The 21,714-nt window shown below is 35.2% G+C and overlaps 1 protein-coding gene across 4 annotated transcripts in view; it reads left to right on the top strand.

The window, feature by feature from the left end:
• Cytip (cytohesin 1 interacting protein) overlaps positions 1 to 14,279 on the top strand; it is a 61,275-nt gene extending 46,996 nt beyond the window's left edge. For all 4 annotated transcript variants that reach the window (XM_046426893.2, XM_046426895.2, XM_046426894.2 and 1 more), the window contains 3 exons: positions 494 to 563; positions 7,043 to 7,109; positions 11,082 to 14,279. In XM_046426893.2, coding sequence (XP_046282849.1) covers positions 494 to 563; positions 7,043 to 7,109; positions 11,082 to 11,548 — 604 coding nt within the window. In that variant the 3' untranslated portion in view covers positions 11,549 to 14,279. The remainder of the gene's footprint in view (positions 1 to 493; positions 564 to 7,042; positions 7,110 to 11,081) is intronic.
• The last annotated feature ends 7,435 nt before the right edge of the window (positions 14,280 to 21,714 follow it).

The raw sequence follows: 21,714 nt of genomic DNA on the forward strand, positions 1-21,714 counted from the left end.
GGATTGCCGCCCATGTCAAGAAATAGCACATTGATCCCACTGTTGGGAGAGCCCCAGAGTCTGCTGTTTTAGTCATACCTTTTCTTCATAGTATCGTGTCTGGAGTTTGGCACATGCTAGATGCCCAATAAATAGTTACCACATGCATGAGCTGATTCAGCCTGTCCCAAAAGAATAGATTCTGGTAGAGAGCAGCCATTGTTATCACATAGCAATTTTATCAAATGAAGTAAAACTTATGAATTTACCAGGATCTTTTCATCTACACTTTCAAGGGGAGCTCTCCCCCACTACACATTTTATTTCTCCAAATGTAGTGAGAATACTTGGCTTAGATCCCAGGTCCTTGAAGGGCCATGGAAGTGTGACATTTATGTTGCATTTTTAGTGTGGTCTGTCCTCCAAGTGTCAAACTCCATCAAGATGAAACTCATCCAAATGAATCACTCACTCACATTATTTACCCCCAACCTTTTTTTCCTCCTTAAAACAGGATAGAGACTCTTAATGCAACAACCATTCTCAGAAGAACAGAACTTGAAGAAAAGCTGCAGGTTTTAAAGGTAATTTGATTTAATACAGTGGGGTACATTTTTCATCCTTGAATGGGTGAGTGGTAGAATAAAGATCTATTTGAGGAATTGAGATAGCCCTTGAAGATGAAATGTTATGATGAATCTGAACTGCTAAATTATCAAGAGCTACACAATTGCCTTTGCAGGAATATCAAATTCTGTAAATAGGTATAAATCACCTTCTTCCTTCCTCCTTCAGTGTGTCTATGGGGCTCAGAAAGGCAATAGGAAGGCACGTCATTTGAAGGACTTTTCACTGATGCACCTGTGATCTCTTTTGATTTACATTTTGTTTGGAGAAAAAAAAATAAAGAGGACTTGTGAAATGTCCTCTCTTGGTTCTTCCTTAAGCAGAGACCATCTCTCTTTAATGCTGTTGCTGTCCTTCAGCCTCCTTTCATTGGAAAACACTATCAACTTCGAAGGAGGGAAAATATTTCCAAGAAACAATGCACAACACTGGATATTCAGTGAAAATCTCCTGAGATGGTTCTTTAAGGGTCATAAAAACTCATTTTTCTAGGCTGAGGAGAGTCTCCCAAGTCATGAAGTCCAGATATGTTCACATGTACGTGAGGCATAGCCTTGCAGACTTTCCCCTGACCCCCAGTGACCTCTTCCTCCTAGGACTCTTGCATGGCAGTGAGTTGACCTGTCTGAGCAGAGATGGTGAGGCTTATCACAGTTCATTTATTTGTGATTTGTTTTTAAACAGCTACCCTTTATTTGTTTTCCTCATAAAGTATGCACTTATTAATTATCCACCCCAAGAGGATAGATTCATTATATTTTATCTTGCATCCTCTTCCTGCATGTTCAGTACTTTAACAAGCTGTTATCTTTTTCAATAGCAATGGTTTTGATACTTGTGTCATTTTGCTCATTCCTGTGAGTTTTTGAGTCAATTTTAAAAATTTCTTTAAAAGAAAACAAACTTCTTTGAGATTTAAATATCAGTTCGATTACATCTATCAAATAAATGAGATGGATTAAAATCTTTATGGCTTTTTTTTTCACTTTGAACAGAATTTTTCAGCATTTTATTCAGGGCTTTTGAGTACTTCAAAATATTTTGTATTTTTTTTCATGCATTTTTACATATATTTTATTATGTTTACTCTTAGATATGCTCTAAGATTTCTTGCTGCAACAATATAATCTTTTTTGCAATTATTGCTACTAGTTTTTTTTTGTATAATTTTAAATCCAGTAGTCATACAACTTACTTTATTTGGATAATAACTTTACAAATCCCTTAAATTTTTTTACATAAATATCTGCATATAATGAAAGTTTTGCCCCTTTAGTTCAATAAAATTATTATTAGTAATATTTATTATTGTTATTGTTGGTGGTGCTGGGACTGCACCTAGGGCTTTACACATGCTAGGCAAGCATCTACCACTGAGCCACAAACTAAGCACCAGTTCAATTATTCAACTAATTTATTTTTCTTATCTTATAGCATTGTCTAGGATCTTCAGTAAGTTATAAATTGTAGTAGCTTTTTTTCCTGAATTCAAAGGAAATGCTTCTAATATTTTGTCATTAAATTTTTATCAGTCATAAGAAGTGCTTCATATTATATTTCGATTTTTTAAACTGTCAAAGTTAATTTGTTTGTGCAAAAGAGAGATAAATGTTTGGATTATGGGTAATGTATACATATGCAAAATCAATTTTTCTATGTTATTGTATTCAAATATTTTGTTAAATGATATAATTTCTAAAAAATTATGTGTAGATTATTTGGGGTTTTCTATAAAGATAATATCTGTCAAAATGACATTCAGTTACTTTTGTTACTTAACTACACTGGCTAGGGCCTACCACATAAGATAAATAGAAATAATAATAATAGGTAAGCTTGTTTTGTTCTTGATTTTTAAAAGAATTGTTTCAATATTCTCCTACTAAGAATGAGCTCTTTCTATGAAAATACTTTCCAGATTAAATAGGTTCCCCTCTACCTCACATTTTCTGGTAGTTATAAAGATTATGTATTAATTTTCAGCACATACCTTTTCTGCTTCTGTAAAGATGGTCTTCTCATTTATTCATTTAAAAATATCAGTCAGTATTATGAATAACAAAAAAAAATCAGAAACAAAAGTATGGTGAATGACATTTAGAGATTTTTTGATGTAAAACCACACTTTTATTTCTATGATAGGCCCAATTTGATTTATTCTTGAAATTTATAATTATTTTTTTCTGTACTTATAGGTTTGATTTGCCATATTTTTTGAAATGGCTTTATTTTACAGGTAGTCTGACCTATATTTTCATTTTCTCAGACATCTTTTAAAGTTTTACTATCAAGTTTACTGGATTTTTTTACATGAGCTGGGGACTGCCTTCCTTTTTTCTTTCTTTCTTTCTTTCTTTTTTTTGTTCTCTGGAAGAATTCTTGTAATGCCATCTGAATCATCTGTACTTGAGATTCAGTTGTGGTGAGAATACTTTTTAACTGATGTTTCAATTCTTCTTATTTGCAAGACAACTCAGTTTTTCTTTTTCTTTTCTTTTTTGAACTGTTTTTGTGGTTTACATTTTTATTGATAAAGTTTAAAAAATTTTAAATATATTGCATGAAGTTGATATATATATATATACACACACATACACACACACACAAACACATACACACACTTTTTTTTTTTTTTTTAGTGCTGGAGAATGAACCAGGGTCTTGTGCATGTGAGAATAGCACTCTCCCAACTGAGCTATGTCCCCAGCCCCAATAAATACCTCTTGATCTCTGTCACAAATGTGATTATGTCCTCATTTTCTACCTTTTATGCACTCCCCCATCTATCTCTCCTACCACCATCATTGGTAATTTCTCTAGGGGTCTGTTTTTTTTTTTTAAATCTTAAAATACCAATATTTGTATTGGAGGCAATCTATTATCTTTTTTCTGTCTACTTTCATGATTTCAAAAATATTTATTGAGATACAGTTTATCTGCATGTATTAGGTTTCCAAATTTATACTGCTTAGAGCTCTCAGTTTTGGTCTAAAGACATGTGACTATATTCAGATTTGGAATACAGTCACATGGATCTTTTTGACTATTACTTCTTTACCACTTCCTACATTATCATCTTGAATTCCTGTTCACCATATCTTAGAGTCTCTTGATTTATCTTTCTTAGTAATATCTTCAGTAACATTCTTATTATCTCCATTCTAATAGAATGTATTCTTTCTATTCAATTTTAAAATTTATTTATATTTTATTATCAAGTGTACCTGTTCTTGTTTCCTTTCTTTGTTTCAAACTTTCTTTTTCTTATGAATATTGATCTCATTTATCTCTCTCAGGGGATTATAAGGATTCTTATTTTAATGACTTCTTTGGATACTTTTTTGAAAAAAAATATATATATATTAGTTGTTGAAGGACCTTTACTTTACTTATTTGTTTATATGTCATGCTGAGAATTGAACCCAGTGCTTCACACATGCTAGGCAAGAACTCTACCACTGCCACATCCCTATCCCTTCTTTGGATACTTTGCTCTTTTTATTTTGCTTGTAGAGAATCCATGTATTGATCTTTAATTTTATGATTTTGCTTTCATTAAACATCTGTGGGAATTTTGGAGTTTAAACCACCTGCTTTCCTTGAGTTGTAGCATCTCCTTCAGCTAAATGTTATAGGTGGACAGTTGCCTCCATACAGCACTTTGAGACTCCCAATCCAGAGCCAGTCTGGTAGCTTGGATGCCTAGCCTGGAGAGTCAGTGTGGGACTCGGCTCAGGTCATGAGAATATGCTTATGTACTCCTTTCTCTCTAGGTAGATAGCTGTAGCTTTTCTCAACCTCCTTTTCTTTGCATGAAAGCTTTAGCCATGTTTCATTTCTTAAGCAGGGAGCTTGACTCAGTCTTGCGCTTCAGACAGGTGCATTTAAACCGTATACTGACAGAGGATATGAATTTATAGTTGCCTCTTCCAGCTTCTCTAGGCCCAATAGACATTAAGGTTCATTTCTACGTATGTCTGACATTTTTGTTCTACTTCTAATTTTGAAATTGTGAGATTTTTTAGTTCATCTCTTGAGTCAGAAATGTCTGGGTATGAGCTAGAGCCAAGGTCAGGCTGTCTTCCCTTCTGCAGGATGACATTTCTTTGTGCATCCCCTACTGGTGAGCATTCTATTCCCCAAAGACTCTTTGTGGGGACAAAAGCTCTTCTTTAGAAACAGTGGTCCCTTCTGAGTCACATTTACAGGGATTCCCTTTCTCTTGACCTATGATTCAGATGTATATTATGAAAACAGCACATCTGGTGGACTAGCTGAGATATCTAGTTTTAAATCTAGCCCTGCCATTTTCTATTTTTGTAGCCCTTAAAAAATATTTTGCTGTACCATAACTTTATTTTCTAGTCCATGACATTTTTTGGGGGAAATTATAAAAATTAAATAGCATATTATCTCTGAAAGTACAGTAAATGTACTAAAGCCAGGGAGAAGTTTGGTTTTATATCTCATGTAGATTGAAAACACTTGAAAAATATTTGGAACCAATCTAATGTGTGATAGTTGCAGGTCCTTTCATGAAGCCAGTTTTTGTGTGCTCTTTCATGCAGTATTCAAACATTATGCCAGTTTCTCTGTATCAGGCCCTAAACGGGGCTCAGTCAAGCAATGTGGCCCAGGATGGCTAGAACTCATGTAGTTCTCATGGGATGATGACAGTTCATATTTATTCAAATATACAATGTGCTATCAATAACACAGGAAGAAATAGACTCTGAGGAAAATAAGGAAACTTAGTTACAGACTAAAAACTCTTAGTCACTTTGACACATCTGCTCTTTACACTGGTATTTTCATGGTGTTAAGTGATGACATTCTTAGATGACTGGGCCAGATCAACAAATTAGCTATTTTAAAACCTTTATGTTTGCAAAAATTATATGCTTGGCAAGCCCTGGCTTTGTATTTTTGGATAGTAAGTTCAGGAATATTACTTCATTTTCTTTCTATATTTAGTTTTGACTGTCAACCTACTATTATGCTTCTCTACTGGACTCTGTTCCCTTGTAGGAGATAAATCTCTTTAAGAAAGAAGAAAGGAGTAGGTGTATATTCCAGTTCTCCCTAGTTCTATACTTCTGGATCCCTGATTCTCACCCTCAGGTATCCACAAGCTTAGGAAGTCAGCAAGGACTGTGACTAAGGCAGCCCAGCAGTTTTGTACCCATTAAAGATGTTATCACTCTGAAGGAATAAGAAATTAACCGAGCCAAGCATTTTATTACTTTGATTTATTGTTTGCATATTATATTGGCAACCATAAGGATTACTTTTTAACTGTTACCATTATTGAGGCTGGGAAGATTCCGCCCAGTTACTGTTCAGTCCTTGAAGCGTGAGCAATGACCTATGTTCCCCTTATGCATTTAATGATCTTTTTTGCAATTTTATTATTTTCTTTCCCTTAAACTTTTCCCTCTCCAATGTATTTTTTTTTACTTTCTTTTTAACCTTCATCTAATCCTCCAGCTTGCTTTGAACAAAGGACTGCTTATTTCCAACTAGTCTGTCTTTCTTTTAGGATGAGTGTCCCTGGCATGTCTGAGCTGTGTCCACTTGCTGGGCTAGCTATGGAAACCTGAAGAAGCAAAGGGAGGGGTAGAGTAGAGGACAAGGGATGGGAGGGAGAGTGAATCTGTGACAACTGTCTTGTCAGATGCCTTCCGCCTGATTGGTTTTGGATTTCCATGGCCTCAGCTTTCCCTGTGCTAGAGGCCAGAACTTGCATGCTGTTTTGAGAGCATACACTTCCTGCCCAATGTGGGTTCTGGTTCTCACATGCTGCAGCAGCCGAGGAAGGAACCAGCTAAGGAGTCAGGGTGTTGAGCAGTAATCTAATATTAGCCTTCCAAGAGACATTTGAAAACAGGTCTGTTCTCATTTGTGGTATAGAAAATAAAGAAATGTACAGCAAAAAATGCAGTTTTTGTACCATAGGCTTCTAAGAGATTGATGATTATTGTTAAGCATTTACTAAGTTTTAGTCATTGCTCTAATTATTTGACATCTGTCAGCTTATTTAACCCTCATGAGACTCTTGAAGTTCAGGTTCTATTATTGCCTTCACATGCATTTGGAGAAATTTGAGAGTGCACGTCTTTGTCTAAATAGGTAATAAGTTCTTATAAACCCAGACAATCTGGGTCTGTAATAGTTTTTAAAATAAAAAATATAAATTTAATTGTTCCTCATTTTTTTAAAGAAGAGTTGGTGCTACTAGTTTATTCCTTGAGAAATTAGTATCTTCAATATTTTTATTTAATACAAAATACAGCAAAATCTTTTAATGAATGGGAGAGGCTTGTAGCATTTGAAAGAAAAGAAAATTTTAATGACAAATCTCAATACATAGAATTAAATTGCTTTCTTTACTGGGATTTTCCTAATAATAAGCATTTTTTTTCTTTCTTTCTTACAGCAAACCTTGAAGAAAAAATGGGTGGAGTACAGGTCTCTGCAGTTACAGGAACAGCGCCTGCTTCATGGTAAAGGCAATTTCCTGTTCAGAAACCACATGAACATTTCATCCTTTCAGTATTTCTGCCTCTAAGTTGATTATTGTTATTATAAGAAAAATTTGTCCAGTACCAATCAACAGTAGTAGTCTTTCATTAGCATGAACTTTCATTAGCATGTTCAAGTCAAGTCACAGCCTTTCTCTATACACATACAACATGCACATTCATGCACACACTTTCAAGAGGTGTCTGGATACTTGAGAGGAGCAGTAGGAAAAATTGCCTGACTGCTGTTTAAGCAAATGAATGAAATTCCTGAGAGTGATTATGGTGTGAGGGCTGGGTAGCTCTCAGAAGCTGTTGAAGCTGGCATGGTTACACATTTTTCAGGTAGAGTTCCTACCATTTGTTCAAATTGTAAAAGCTACATTTATGCAGCGAAATCATGTCTCATTGGTCCCTAACCAAAACAGACGTGTAAGATTATTGCAACAGGGAATGTATAGCTCTTGCCATTCTGTGTGTTCTGGAGGAAAGCATTGAGCTTAATGTTTGTCAGCGGCTACTTGTTTTGTGACTGATGTGACCTGAGGAATGAACTTTTATGTACAAACACTTCACTGCAACCACTAGCTGTGTGGGTGTGAAATAGACTTTACTTCTTGCTGCTTCTTTGGATAACACTTAAATCAATTCTCTATATATAACCTTGGGTATCTGTTGAAAGTGATAATCACTTTGCAGAAGAAGATACAATTTTAGAACTTTTGAATTGATACATAAAAACATAAGAATTATACATATTATGGAGTACCATGTGATGTTTTGATACATGTATATATTGTAAAATATTTAACTTACCCACCTTCTCAAGATTTTATCATTTCTTTGTCATGGAAGCATTCAAAATACTTTCTTCTAACATTCAAAATACTTTCTTCTAACTTTTGAGATATAATGTACATGGTTGTCAACTATATTCACCCTGTTGTGAAACAGTGGACCAGAACCTCTTACTCTTACCTAACTGTAATTTGGTATCCACTGATCTACCTTTTCTGGTCCTTAACTCTCCTTACTCTCCCTAACTTCTGGTAACCACTAATCTACTCTGAACCTTTTAATATTCCCATATGAGTGAAATCATGCAGCACTTGTCTTTCTGTGCCTGGCTTATTTTTTTTAACATGTGACTTTTAGTTCTATCCATGTTGTCACAAATGACAGGATTTCATTGGTCATTATGGCTGAGTGTATTTCATTGTGTATGAGTATGGTGTTTTCTTTCTTCATTCATCATTTGATGGACACTTAAGTTGTTTCCATTTCTTAGCTATTATGAATAGTGCTGCAATAAACACAGATATCTCTTTAGCATACTGATTTCATTCCCTTTGGATGTATAGAAATAGTAGTGAGATCGCTGGGGCATATGATAGTTATTATATATTTTTTAAAATTTTTTGAGGAATCTCTATAATGTTTTCCATATGATGCTTATACTAATTTACATTCCTTTCATTGATTTACAGTACTTCTCTCTACATCCTCACCAGCATTTGTTATCTTTTGTCTATTTAATAGTGACTATTGTTATTGAAGTAAGGTGATCTCTCATTGTGGTTTTGATTTGCAATTTCCCTGATGATTAATGATGTAGAACATTTTTGTCCACATATTTGTTAACCATTTGTATGTCTCCTTTGGAGAAATGTCTGCCTAAGTCTATTGTCCATTTTTTAATCAGGTTATTTGTTTCTTTGCTCTTTAGTTTTTGGAGTTCTTTATTTGATCTAAACAGATAGAACTCTAATTAGGTCTTTATTTATAGCTTAGTAATGTGGGTTGAAACTTAGATGTTTTTGAAACATGTACCAGTTACTTCTCTTTTTTATGTTATTCAGTTAATATTTTTAAAAATTTACAAGACATTTCTGAGGGTCTCAAATTTGTTAGATTGAGATACAAAAACATCTTTGCAGGAACTTCCTGGCTTTCATAGACATGAGAGTATTTGAGGAGCCTTCACCTCAATGTCTGGTGTATCCCAAATAGTCTGGCAAATGTTGCAGTCCTTGGGCTCTACAGAAATGGCTCTCACATGAATGAAATCCTCAAGTCAGTATCCTCAGAAGGTCATTGTCACACAGCTTTTGGGGAATTGAGGGATTTTATTAGTCTACCTTTTCTAAAACTAAACACCCAAGGGATGAGAGTCTACAAGGCAATTGATTATAGAACCAAATAAAATTTTTCTAAAACTAAACACCCAAGGGATGAGATTCTACAAGGCAATTGATTATAGAACCAAAGAAAGTATATCAACTCACTTTAAAATGAAAGAGTGCAGGTTATATGAAGAAGAAAGTAAAGCATGACTAGTTACTACACAGCTAGCTATGCTCAACCCTGCAGATCAAATGGAAAAAGAGTACTGTTTTTTATATCATCAATGGAGGACAAAGGAGAGCTGAAGTGGGAATAATCAGCACAAAACAAAAGAGTGTTGTGAGTGGTGATGTTCTAGAACCTCTCTTGAGGCAGATTCACATTCTCATCATGCTTTTCTAAGACCGTCATTAAAAATATCTCCTTTCTTTTAGCGGCAACTAACTCAAAACAGCTCCGCAGCAGGCATGTGTAGACAGGAAGGTGGGGTGTGATGAACCTTTCAGTTTGGAGAACCCAGATATAGGTTATAAAGAACTGAGGGAAAAAATTTAGTCAAGCAGATGAAATTCAGTTTCTTCAAATAAATTGGATGGCAGAGATGCTTTGTAGGTACAGTACCATTCTAGAGCATTTAAGTATTCTAAGACAAAATGTGGAATATTGAGGCAGTGAGATATATTTGACTTCATAAATCCTTCTGTTATAAACAGAGTTGAATTCTCTGATTTATAACTGTGTTTCCCATATACTTCAAATGGATTTATAATAATCTTACAATTACTTAAAGAAAAATAACTAAGAACCAGAGGAATTGAATTAGAAGATCCATAAGAAAGAATTTCCTCAAGTGTTTTTTTCTTTTCTTAACCTCATTTCTGTGAAAATTTTAATGAAATGTTCCAGGATCACTTAAGTGTAGGAAGTGGTCATTTGGTGACTTACAAGTTATAATGACCCACTCTCAGCTGGGTCAAACAGTTCTCATGTGAAGAATGCTAGTTTACTGCCAATATTACTTGAGGTAATCAACTTATGAAGAGAATAGGTTTATTTTGGCTCATAGTTTTGGAGGTTTCAGTTCATGGTGGAGGGGTCCCATTGTTTTGGACCTGTGGTGGCACATTATGGGGGGAGCATGTAGAAGGGCAAAAACCATCTCCTCATGGCCAGGAAGTGAATAGGAGAAAGAATAAGAATCCAAGACCCCATAATCAAATTTGAAGACTCCCTTCTTCCATATGACATAAAACCTCACAGCAGCTCCATGCTAGGGATCAAGCCTTAACCACTTTGATCTTTGGAGGACATTCCAGATCCAAAATATAGCATGAAGCATTTTATTTAAAGTTATTCAGACATTATAATTTTCTGACCACGAAAACTTTCCCTTGGAAGCTAGTCCACGAAACCTTCCTACATGGTTCATCAAATGACCTCAAGAAATGCCTTATTTATGTATGCTTATTCATTTATGAAAAAGCACAGAGGAAATATTCTTATGGCTTTTTGTTTTTATTTTATTTTATTTTATTTTTGTACTAGGGATTGAACCCAGGGGCACTTAGCCACTGAGCCACATCCCTGCCCATTTTTGCTATTTTATTTAGAAACAGGGTCTCACTGAGTTGCTTAGGGTCTTGCCAAGTTGCTGAGGTTGGTTTTGAACTATTGATCCTCCTGCCTCAGCCTCCTGAGCCCCTGGGAGTACTGACATGCACCAAAGTGCCCGGCTATTCTTATGCTCTTTAAAGAAAAAAAAAATTGGAGACTTTGTAGTGACTGATGATCAAATCCATTCTATAGCCGACTTTGTTCTTTATGTTCTAGGTGACGCAGGTAGCTGCCCAAGTTTAGAAAACATGGACATGGATGACTTGTCTTTGTTTGGAATCCTGCCTGGGCCAGCCTCAGACCTCCTGGACCGGAATCGCTTATCCAGCGAGAGCAGCTGTAAGAGCTGGTTGAGCTCCATGACAGTGGACAGTGAGGACGGCTACCAGACAAGTGTGTCCGAGGACTCCAACCGGGGTGCCTTCAGCCGGCAGACAAGCACTGATGATGAGTGCTTCCTCTCCAGGGATGGGGAGGATTTTCTGAGGAGGGCTTCTTCAAGGAGGAATCGGAGCATCAGTGCCACCAGCAATGGGTCCCTGTCTCCCTTGTGGGAAGGCAATTACTCAAGCATGTTTGGGACTCTGCCCAGGAAAAGCAGAAGGGGAAGTGTCCGCAAACAACTCTTGAAATTCATTCCTGGCCTTCACCGAGCTGTGGAAGAGGAAGAGAGTCGCTTTTGATGGGTCATTCTGCCCTTTTGGATTGGCTCATTTCATAGCAGTCACTAGACTCCACCAGATTGGCTCCACCCAGCTCGGTGGGAAAGTGTGGATGGATTGCAAAACTGACATCCCATTTCACAGCAATGGTGACCTTTATTTAAAATTTTATGACGTTATTTTTGATTTTTGAATCATTTTTCAACCAGAGCAGTTCAAGTTCAAAACAGGCCTTAGGGAAATTAAGTAATAAGTTTAGGTGGTAAAACAAATTAATGCAAGTGCCTGATTCTAATGCTGCCTGTGAAAGCAAGGAGTAATGTTTACTTTCCAGATTATGCATATGAAAAATTGAGAATTTTTTGGAGTCAAGTGTGAATAGGGAGTGACAGAATATAATGATTTGGTTACAAAACCTTGTTTGCTTAAGCTCAGTAGCTTCTGGAGAGCCCCAGGATAATGCAGGTTTGAATGTTTCTGTTCAGATCTTTAAAGGATTATAAGCAAAGATTTACATCCATATTCATAATAAAGCATGAAGTGTAAGGTTTAATATAAGAGGTTGCATTTCATGAGAACCAGTGAAAGATAAGGTATGAGATGGGTACCAAGGAAGACCATAAAAAAGATCCTTGTTATAGGATGTCTAAACAAAAGGAGTGGGGAATCTCATTCTCTTTGTCCAATTCAATTTTCATTCTGCCTGAGCGTTAACAACAGTCTGGAATTCTCAGCATCCTATCACTTGGTGACTATTTTTTTTTAAGTGTCCAAAATCCAAAAAGTTAAGAGTTCAGAAAAGAATTTCCCTCCTGTATGTTTTTTTCCACATATTTCTATTCTACATATTCCAAATGATCATCATCTCAGCATTCTTTATTCATTTGTATCAATTACATTTTTTCAATCATGCTATATTTTATTCAATATTCATTAAAATCCATGACTTCTTTGTTCTGGTGATACAATTACTCTTAAGTAAAAAATCTGGATTTAAAAAAATCTTTAAAATCAGTCCTCACTGATTTTAAGCTGTGTGTGTGTGTGTGTATGTAAACTAGGGTTTAAGGATTAGTCATTTTCAGAAAAAAAAGTAGGGTGGGATAAGGAAGCTTGTATGATAGGAAGTAAATAATAAGATATAAAAAGGTTTTTAGGTGGGGCATGCTTTCTGTTCTTTGAGATTACAAACACCCTGTGGAATCTGCATGAAAGTCATTCAGATGAAAGGCAGAGTATAGCACCTTTCTCAGGCACAATAGCAATCCTGCCTACCATTTGCTAAATGCCTGATAGACTAAAGGCACTTCAGTATGATTCTGGAACAGTGGATGTAGGGCACAAGAGTTAAGGTGGCAGAAATCCAGAGACATCTCATGGTCACAGGGCTAGGCAGTGGCAGGGCTGAAATTGGAAGCCAATTTTTCCTGCTTCTAGCCTATCCTCTGAGTCTCTCTAGATATAATTTACTTTGTTGCTGGTTCTGTGTAGTTTTCCTCAGAGTACTTTTTATTCCCCTGAGAGAAAAGATTAAAATGCAAATTGTAGATACTGCATAGAAAAGCATATAGTCTTGGTACGGAGGAAAGCAAATGTTTAGGGTGATTCTCCTGGCTTTCATAAGCAAGTTTTCATATATAAACACCTTAATACCTAGTAAGAACTTGAAAACCGTGTATAATCTAAATGGTATTGTTTATCTCTTGTTCTCTAGAATTATCATGTTAAAGATCAGCTTACATAAAGGCAGCATCTCTCATTAACCCTATTTCACAAAGCCCAGGAGAGAGAAAGACATTCATTTTGGGAGAGATGGTTTCAAATTCTATGATGAGAAAAAAATGCTTAGGGAACTACCACAGGTCATCTGGGAAAGCAGAGTCTATAGGTCATTTTCTTTTTTGCGGCATTAATACAGAAGTGTAATACTTCTTTATGACGGTAAATGTCATATGCAAAATGGGGGTAGGGAAGGGACAGAGCAAGTATCACTTCAGTCTGTAATAAGAAAAGTCAAGAGTTTGATCTATGTTCTGGGAAAAAAGCAAAGCTGGTTAACCAAGGTACAGGAAGGGAGGGGATGTCATATTTGGTGTGTTCACAAGCTGTTTAGTGGAAATGTGGGTCAATTTTTCACAGCATAGCTTTTTAGCCTGAGTCTGACCTGAGTGAGACTTTTTTGTAGAATGATATTTGATAAAACTAAATTTGTGTCAAGCATTTTGGGAATTACTTTATCATATGGCTGAATGACCATAACTGTGTCAAACAGGTAGAAAATATGCTTTTTGAAATGAACTTTTAATCCTCACTTTCTACTATGCGATACTTTTATATCTTCGGTGCCTGATATAAATAGTGTTAAAAATCTGAGTTTGAACTGAAGACATCAAACTTGGACAGTTTGTGCGTACAGCTTATCATAAAGTATAAGTATTCATGAATGTATACAAACGGAGTATAGTAAATAGTGCATTACTACATTAAGCCTGCAGATCATAAAAGTATTGTTACTTTATATTTGTTTCCTTACATAACTGTGGACTATGAAATCAAAATCCAGTGCCTTTCTGAAATAAAGAAGGCTTTTCAGAAAAGGAGATTTTTTTTCTTCTTCCTTTCTCCTTTTCTGTCTCTTTAATTTTCTAATCAAATGAGATGAATGTTTTGAAAGCAGACTTTAGTTTTTTAAACCTGGTCACCTCTTGACACTTCTATGAAGCCATTAAAAGACATTACCCACGTACTGAAACTTGGTGCTGATATTCACTGTCTATTGCTATTCAACAAATTACTGTAAACATAGAGGCTTAGCTTGTATTTATTACCGTTAAGTTTCTGTGGATCAGGAGATGAGCTCCCACTCTGAAGCTCAACTGGGGAAAGCCACACGTTTAAGCTCCCTCAGGTTGTTATCTGAATAACTTCCTAAGGCTGAAAGATTCATGATAGCTTACTTTTTTTTAAGCCGGCAAAAGAGAGAGAGGCTTCCAGCAAAACAAGAGTCTTCAAACAATGTAATCACAAGGATAAAATCCATATTCTTTGCCATTTAATGTAACATAATCACTGAAGTGACTTCTCCTCACTTTGCCATATAGTGTAATACAATCATTTGAGTGGCATCCCGTTGTCTTTGCTGTATAACCAAACATAATCAAGGAGTCACATCCTATCAAATGTGCCATAGCCTGTTTGCTAGAAGCAAGTCCTAGTCCCTACCCTGAAGAAGCAGGATTTAGAAAAAAGTGTGAATATCAGGAGGCAGAGTTAGGGCACCACCTTAACATTCGTTTGCAATACCATTCAAGGAGTTCACAGACTTGGTAATAAAAAGGTGTTGAACTTTCTTTAAACACTTTTAGTAAAAATAAATGGTGAATTTTACAATCTTAATTTTTAAATAAAATAAGGTAGCATTAAATAAATTTTGTATTGAAGAACTTAAGATTCTGTAGCTAGCCAAAAAAACGAATCCAGGTCTATTACTGGCCTCTCAACTTTGTCTCCTAGGTCCATGGATAATAAGAGATTTTTTAAAGGAAATATTAAAGATTGAACTGGTTACTTCCTTTCAAATTCCACTCAAGGTATACAATTATGCAAATTCAGTAATAGGCACATCTTTGTGAGCAGAGAATAGTTTATACTTACACAGAAACAAAAAACTTATGAGATTACAGAGCATAAAAGGAAATGATCAATCATGGGCAAATACCAGGAACATCACTCATAGAATACTGAAACTTAAGGGGAAAATACAGTTTGAAAGAATATAAAATATATATCTTAGAAGAGGAAAATTACCTCAACTTGATAAAGAATACCTACAAATACCTGCAGTTGAGATCATAATAGTAGGAAATTGACTGCTTTCTCTGTAGTCAGGAACAAAGCAAAGACATCTTCTCTTACTACTTCTGTTCAATGTGGTACTGAAAATCTTGGCTAATGTGATAAGACAAGGAAAGAAAATAAAAGGTGAACAAATCAGGAAGAAAGAAAAAAAACTTTATTTGTAGATGACATATGGTTTGTGGGGAAAGTCCCAAAGAATCACCAATACAACAAAAAATCCTGGAACCAATAAGTGAAGGTAGCAAGGTCAGAAGATACCAGGTCAATAGGCAAAAGTCACCGCTTTCCTATACATGAGTAGTTGATGGTTGGTATTTGAAATTTAAAAACAATATTATTTTTACAATAGTACCAAAAATGAAATGCTTAGCTATAATCTAACAAAATATGTATGAGATATCTATGTGGAAAACTATAAAGCTCTAATGAAAGAAATATTAAAAATCTAAACAGAGACGCTGTGTTCCTGGATTGGAAGACTTAACCTGTTTTAAGTTGTCATTTATTTTCAACTTAATCTACAGTGTCAGTGTCATCCCATTCAAATACCAGCAAGTTACTGTGAAGACATCAATAAAATGATTCTAAAATGTATGTGGGAAAGTAAGATAAAATACCCAAAACAGACAACAAAATACTGGAGAAAAAGAACAAACTTGAGAAAAACACGATAGCTTATTTCTCTTATTTATTTATTTATCAAAGCACAATTTGAGCAAAGAATAATTCATGACAAGGGCAACAACACTCAGAGTCAGAAGCAGTTCAGACAGTTCAGCTCAATGGTGCAAGCAATGAGCTTTCATGAGCCAAACAGGGATACCAAGTAGACGGGTTAACATTTTTATCCATAGAAAATGTTCTATTTCTCCAATACCAATTTTTCTATAAGGTTTAATTTGTATTTTATGAGTCCATCTTGAAAGCAAAGTAGAGGAATCATTAAATTAGCTCTAGCTAGACAGCTGCCTTATCCGGGCATGACATGATGAAGCATTTGGGCGTGGTTTGTTCTATTGGTCAACTCCTATGGCTGATGCCTGGCTGTTTGAGATGGGCCGACACCCAGATCAGGTTTCACCTTGCTTATACTCTGAGCTAGGTTGCAGTTTGTGATATTGCAACTCAAAGTAGAGAAATAATCTTAGGCCAATGTTCTATAGCTCATTTAATAGATGTATTTACAGTTTTTAAAGTCTTATTTTTTGTTGTTGATCTTCTGCCTATTCTATCTATTATTGAAAGTGGGATATTAAAGTTCTTAGTGATTATTGTTAAATTGTCTATTTCACTCTTTGATTCTTTCTGATTTCCCCTTATATATTGTGGAGCTCTCTCATAGGTTCTTACATGACTCCAGTAGGCATGTCTTCCTGATGGGTTAGCATTTTTATATTTTAGAAATGTTCTTATCTCTAATGCCAAGTTTTGTCTTAAGGTTAAATTTGTCTGATCTGGGTACAGCCACTCCAACTCTGTTGCATAATGCTTGCATAGTAAACCTTTTCCTATTTTCAGACATTTACAATATTTTTGACTTTTCTGCACCCCAAAAATGTTTATTTTTTAATCTTTTTGTTCTTTATTCTATTTTATGGTGAATGACCCTTTTTGATTTTGGAGTGTGATATCGACTCTACTTTCTTTTTTTTTAATGTTCTTTTTAGATATGGATGATAGTAGGGTATATTTTGACATATTGTACATACATGGAGTATATAACTCACTCTAATTAGGATCCTATTCTTGTGGTTGTACATGATGTGGAGTTACCCTGGTTTTGAATCCATATACAGGGATAGGAAAATTATGTCAGATTAATTTTACTGTCTTTTCTATTCCCCTCCCCCTTTCTTTCCCTTCATTCCCCTTTGTCTAATCCAATGGACTTCTATTCTTTCCCCAAACACACCCTCCCTTGTTGGGGGTTAGCCTCCACATATTGAGAACATTCAGCCTTTGCTTTTTGGGGACTGGCTTATTTCACTTAGCGTGATATTCTCCAGTTGCATCAATTCACTGACAAATGCCATAATTTCATTCTTCTTTATGGCTGACTAATATTCCATTGTGTATATATTAACATTTTCTTTATCCATTCATCCATTGAAGGGCACCTAAGTTGGTTTCATAGCTTGGCTATTGTAAACTGGGCTGCTATAAACATTGATGTTCTGTGTCACTCTAGTATGCTGAATTTAAGTCCTTTGGGTATAAATCAAGGAGTAGGATATCTGGGTCAAATGATGTTGCCATTCCAAGTTTTCTGAGGAATCGCTATACTGCTTTCCGGAGTGGTTGTACCAATTTGCAGTCCTACCAGCAATGTACGAGTGAATCTTTTCCCCAATATCCTTGCTAACTTTTATTGTTACTTGTATTCTTGATAATTGTCATTCTGACTGGATTGAGATGGAATCTCAGTGTAATTTTAGTTTGCATTTCTTTAATTGCCAGAGATGTTGAACATTTTTTTTCATATATATTTTGACCATTTGTATTTCTTCTTCTCTAAAGTACTTGTTGAGTTCCTTTGCCTATTTATTGATTGGGTGGTTTTTACTGTTATCATCATCATCATCATCATCATTATTATTATTTTTGGTGGTAAGATTTTTGAGTTCTTTGTGTAGCCTAGAGATTATGCTCTATCTGAGGTGCAGATGGTAAAAACTTTCTCCCATTCTGTAGGCTCTCTCTTCACATGCTTAATTGTTTCCTTTGCTACGAAGAAGCTTTTTAGTTTAATAAAATTCCATTTATTGATTCTTGATTTTATATGCTTTGGGAGTCTTATTGAGGAAGTCAGTTCCTAAGTGACATGATCAATAATTGGGTATAACTATTCTTTTAATAGTCACAGGGTCTCTGGTCTAATGTCTTGGTCCTTGATGCACTTTAATGTGAGTTTTGTGCAGGGTGAGAGAAAGGAGTTCAATTTCATTCTACATATGGATTTCCAGTTTTCCCAGGACCATTTGTTGAAGAGGCTATCTTTCTGCTAATGTATGTTTATGTGCCTTTGTCTAGTGTGAGATAACTGTATTTATGGGGGTGTGTCTTCATGTCTTCTGTTCTCTTCCATTGGTCTTCATGTCTGTTTTTGTGCCGATACCATTCCATTTTGTTACTGTAGCTGTGTAGTATAATTTAAGGTTTGGTACTGTGATATCTCCTGCTTCACTCTTCTTGCTAAGGATTGCTTTGGCTATTCTGGGCCTCTAATTTTTCCAAATGAATTTCATGACTGCTTCTTATATATCTATGAAGAATGTCATTGGAATTTTAATAGGAATTGCATTAAATCTGTATAGCATTTTGGTAGTATGGCTATTTTGACAATTAATTCTGCCTATCTAAGAACATGGGAGCTCTTTCCATTTTCTGACGTTCTCTTCATTTCCATTCTTTAGTGTTCTGTCATTTTCATTTTAGGGATCTTTCACCTCTTTTTTTAGATTGATTCCCAGGTTTTTTGTTTTGTTTTGTTTTGATTCACCAAAATGATAATTCCAGAAAGAAAAAATTGATAGATTGGAATTTATTAAAATGACAAACTTCTGCTTTGTAAAAGTACTGTAGAGAGTCAAAAGGCAAGCCACAGATTGCCAGGAAATATGAATAAACCATGGTATACCCATACATGGGTACTATTCAGCTATTTTCAAGCCACTAAAGAACAGGATAAATCTTAAATACAGGTTGCTAAGTGAAAGAAGCTAGTCTGAAAGTGTACATACTCTATGTTTCTAGTTATATGACCTTTAAAAAGAGACTACTTATGACAACACTGAAGGCAGCAGGGTCTTTTCTGGGTTAAGGGAATCAGGGCAGGCCATGAAGAGGGTAAAAGAGGTGGAGCACTATCAAATTTTATGGCAAGGTTAAAATATGCTGTGTGAGATTAGAATTGTGGGTACATGGCTCTGCATTTATCAAAATCCATAGAATTTTTGTAAAATAAGGAGTTATCCTTATTGCATGCAAATTAGCAAAACCCACATAGGAGGCTGGCAATCCCAAGATAAAATGTAAAATGAAACAAAACAAACTAACTGTAGTACAATATGAAATAACCCACTGAAGAGGGTGGAAGAAAAAGGTGCTGACCCAAGTTATTTTTTAAGTTACTTGAGTCTTTAAAACTAAACATAAAGAAATTATACATAAACTTTCTACGCAGTTCAAAAAATTTGCTTCCCTTGGGCATCCTGGTTAACAAGTCTGCTATTGCTATGAAGAATTAATAAATAAGTGGATGATGATGGGAGTAAGATTCATCACTGTGGGATTAGAATTTACTAGGGAGAAGGCTAGAACGACCCATGTGGTAATGGATTAGAGTTGAAGACATAACTATGTATTACATATTATCTTTCTAATAATACAGATGATTAAATATAGAAACATTTCTAGGTATGGGCACATATATGGGTTAATATACACAGATACTTCTTTACCCTGTCAGCTGAGAGGGCCAAGAAGCAATGACACCTTAGTTGCAATAAACACTCTTCATTCATAAGTCTTGGTTTATAATACTATTTTCTGATAAAAAGAAACTAGGATTCCATTGAGAAGTGGCTTATTCCAGGACTGAGGCAGGAACTGTACAAGATTCAGCAGCATTATGTAGTAAGAAATGTTTTTAAAATTCATAAATATGGGAATGTCAAAGAGATGCAGAAGTAACCGGAAGAGACCCAAAGGTCAAAGATGAAATAGTTTGAGCAAAAATAGAATAGTATTACCACAAGACTCCCTCTTTTTTTTTCTAGATTTCATGTATGAGAGAAAAAAAAATTACCTCTAACCTTTTGACTCTGGTTTATTTCACTTAGCAGATGTTCTCCAGTTCTATCCATTCACCAACAAATGCCATAATTTTTTTCTTCTTTTTGGCCAAGTGAAATTCCATTGTGTATATATACAATATTTTCTTTATCCATTCATTTGTTGATGTGCATGCACCTAGGCTGATTTCATCTTGGCTATTGTGAGTTGCACTGCGACAAACATTGGGATGCATACATCTCTGTAATATGCTCACAAAAAAAGAAGAGAAATCAGTAGAACAGAGATAGGGGACCAAGGGGGAAATGAAGAGTGGGGAAAAAACAGGGGAATAAAATCAACCAAATTATGCTATATGCATGGGTGACTAGATCACAATAAATTCCACTTTTATGTAAAATTTACAGTGCACCAAGGGAAAAAAACATGTATGATAAATAAAAGGAAGAATAGAAAAAGGTCAGTGAGGAAGAAAGGAGAAGGGGGAAAAGGGAAGTACTGAGGAATAAATATATCGGAGAAAATTTTGTTGTGTACGCTTTTAAGTATGTCACAGTGAACCACACTACTATGTATATGTAAGATGCAGTGATAAAAACATAAAAATAAAATAGTATTGGATTTTAATCCAGAATAAAATAAATATCCATTCACAAGTCCACATAGATAGGAATAAGTAATTCAATAAACAATAAATGAGTGTTAAAATAAATCTCCTGTGCAGAAGAATTTCAAATTATTTATATAGATACTCCACCCTAAAGAAAGTGGAACTTAACTCTCCATCCTTAAATATGAGCTGAGCATGGTGACTTCTTCCTAAAGAGCAGAGTACAGAAAAAAAGTACTTCAGTCAGGTGGAAATATTAACATCAGTAGAGAAACGTGTGTTGATGATAGGTACCCTGAATGCTTTGTAAGTAAGACCAGCATTTTGCCTCAGGGGTACTCCTGCCCCAAACCATAACCCAAGTTTGATCATGAGTTAAACATCACACAAACGAAACCAAGAGACACTTATAAAATACCAACTAGTACTTCTCAAAACTGTGAATGTCATTAAAAACAAGTGATTCTGAAAATCTGTCACAGCTTAAAAAAGCCTGAGACATGGTGACTAGGTGTAATGTGTGACCTTGAATGGCATTCAGGAACAGAAAGGACATTAGCTAAAAAGGAATTCTGAAAAATAGTGAGCTTTAGTGAATGCATCTATATTGGTGCACTAATTGTGACAAGATGTTAATAGTAGGGGAAACTGAGTACAAAGTATATAGGAATGACGTGCTATCTTTACACTTTTTCTGTAAGAAGAAAACTGTTTTAAAGATGAAGGGAACTAAAAATAAACACACTTGAGTTCATTGAAGACAATAAAAAGAAGGAACAGAAACTGCACCAGAATAATAAAACATTAAAGTTTCAATTGAGAAGATTTTAAAAATATATAAGCAAGCTTTTATTTTGAAAACATGGGCCGAGTTGTGGTTTCTGGTCTGCAACATAAGAGATTTGAGAGCTACTATTCTATCCTA

The sequence above is a fragment of the Marmota monax genome, unplaced genomic scaffold (genome assembly GCF_021218885.2).
Source record: "Marmota monax isolate L192 unplaced genomic scaffold, Marmota_monax_Labrador192_F-V1.1 WCK01_AAM20220418_F8-fsc00048, whole genome shotgun sequence".
In the NCBI taxonomy this organism is placed as follows: domain Eukaryota; kingdom Metazoa; phylum Chordata; class Mammalia; order Rodentia; family Sciuridae; genus Marmota; species Marmota monax.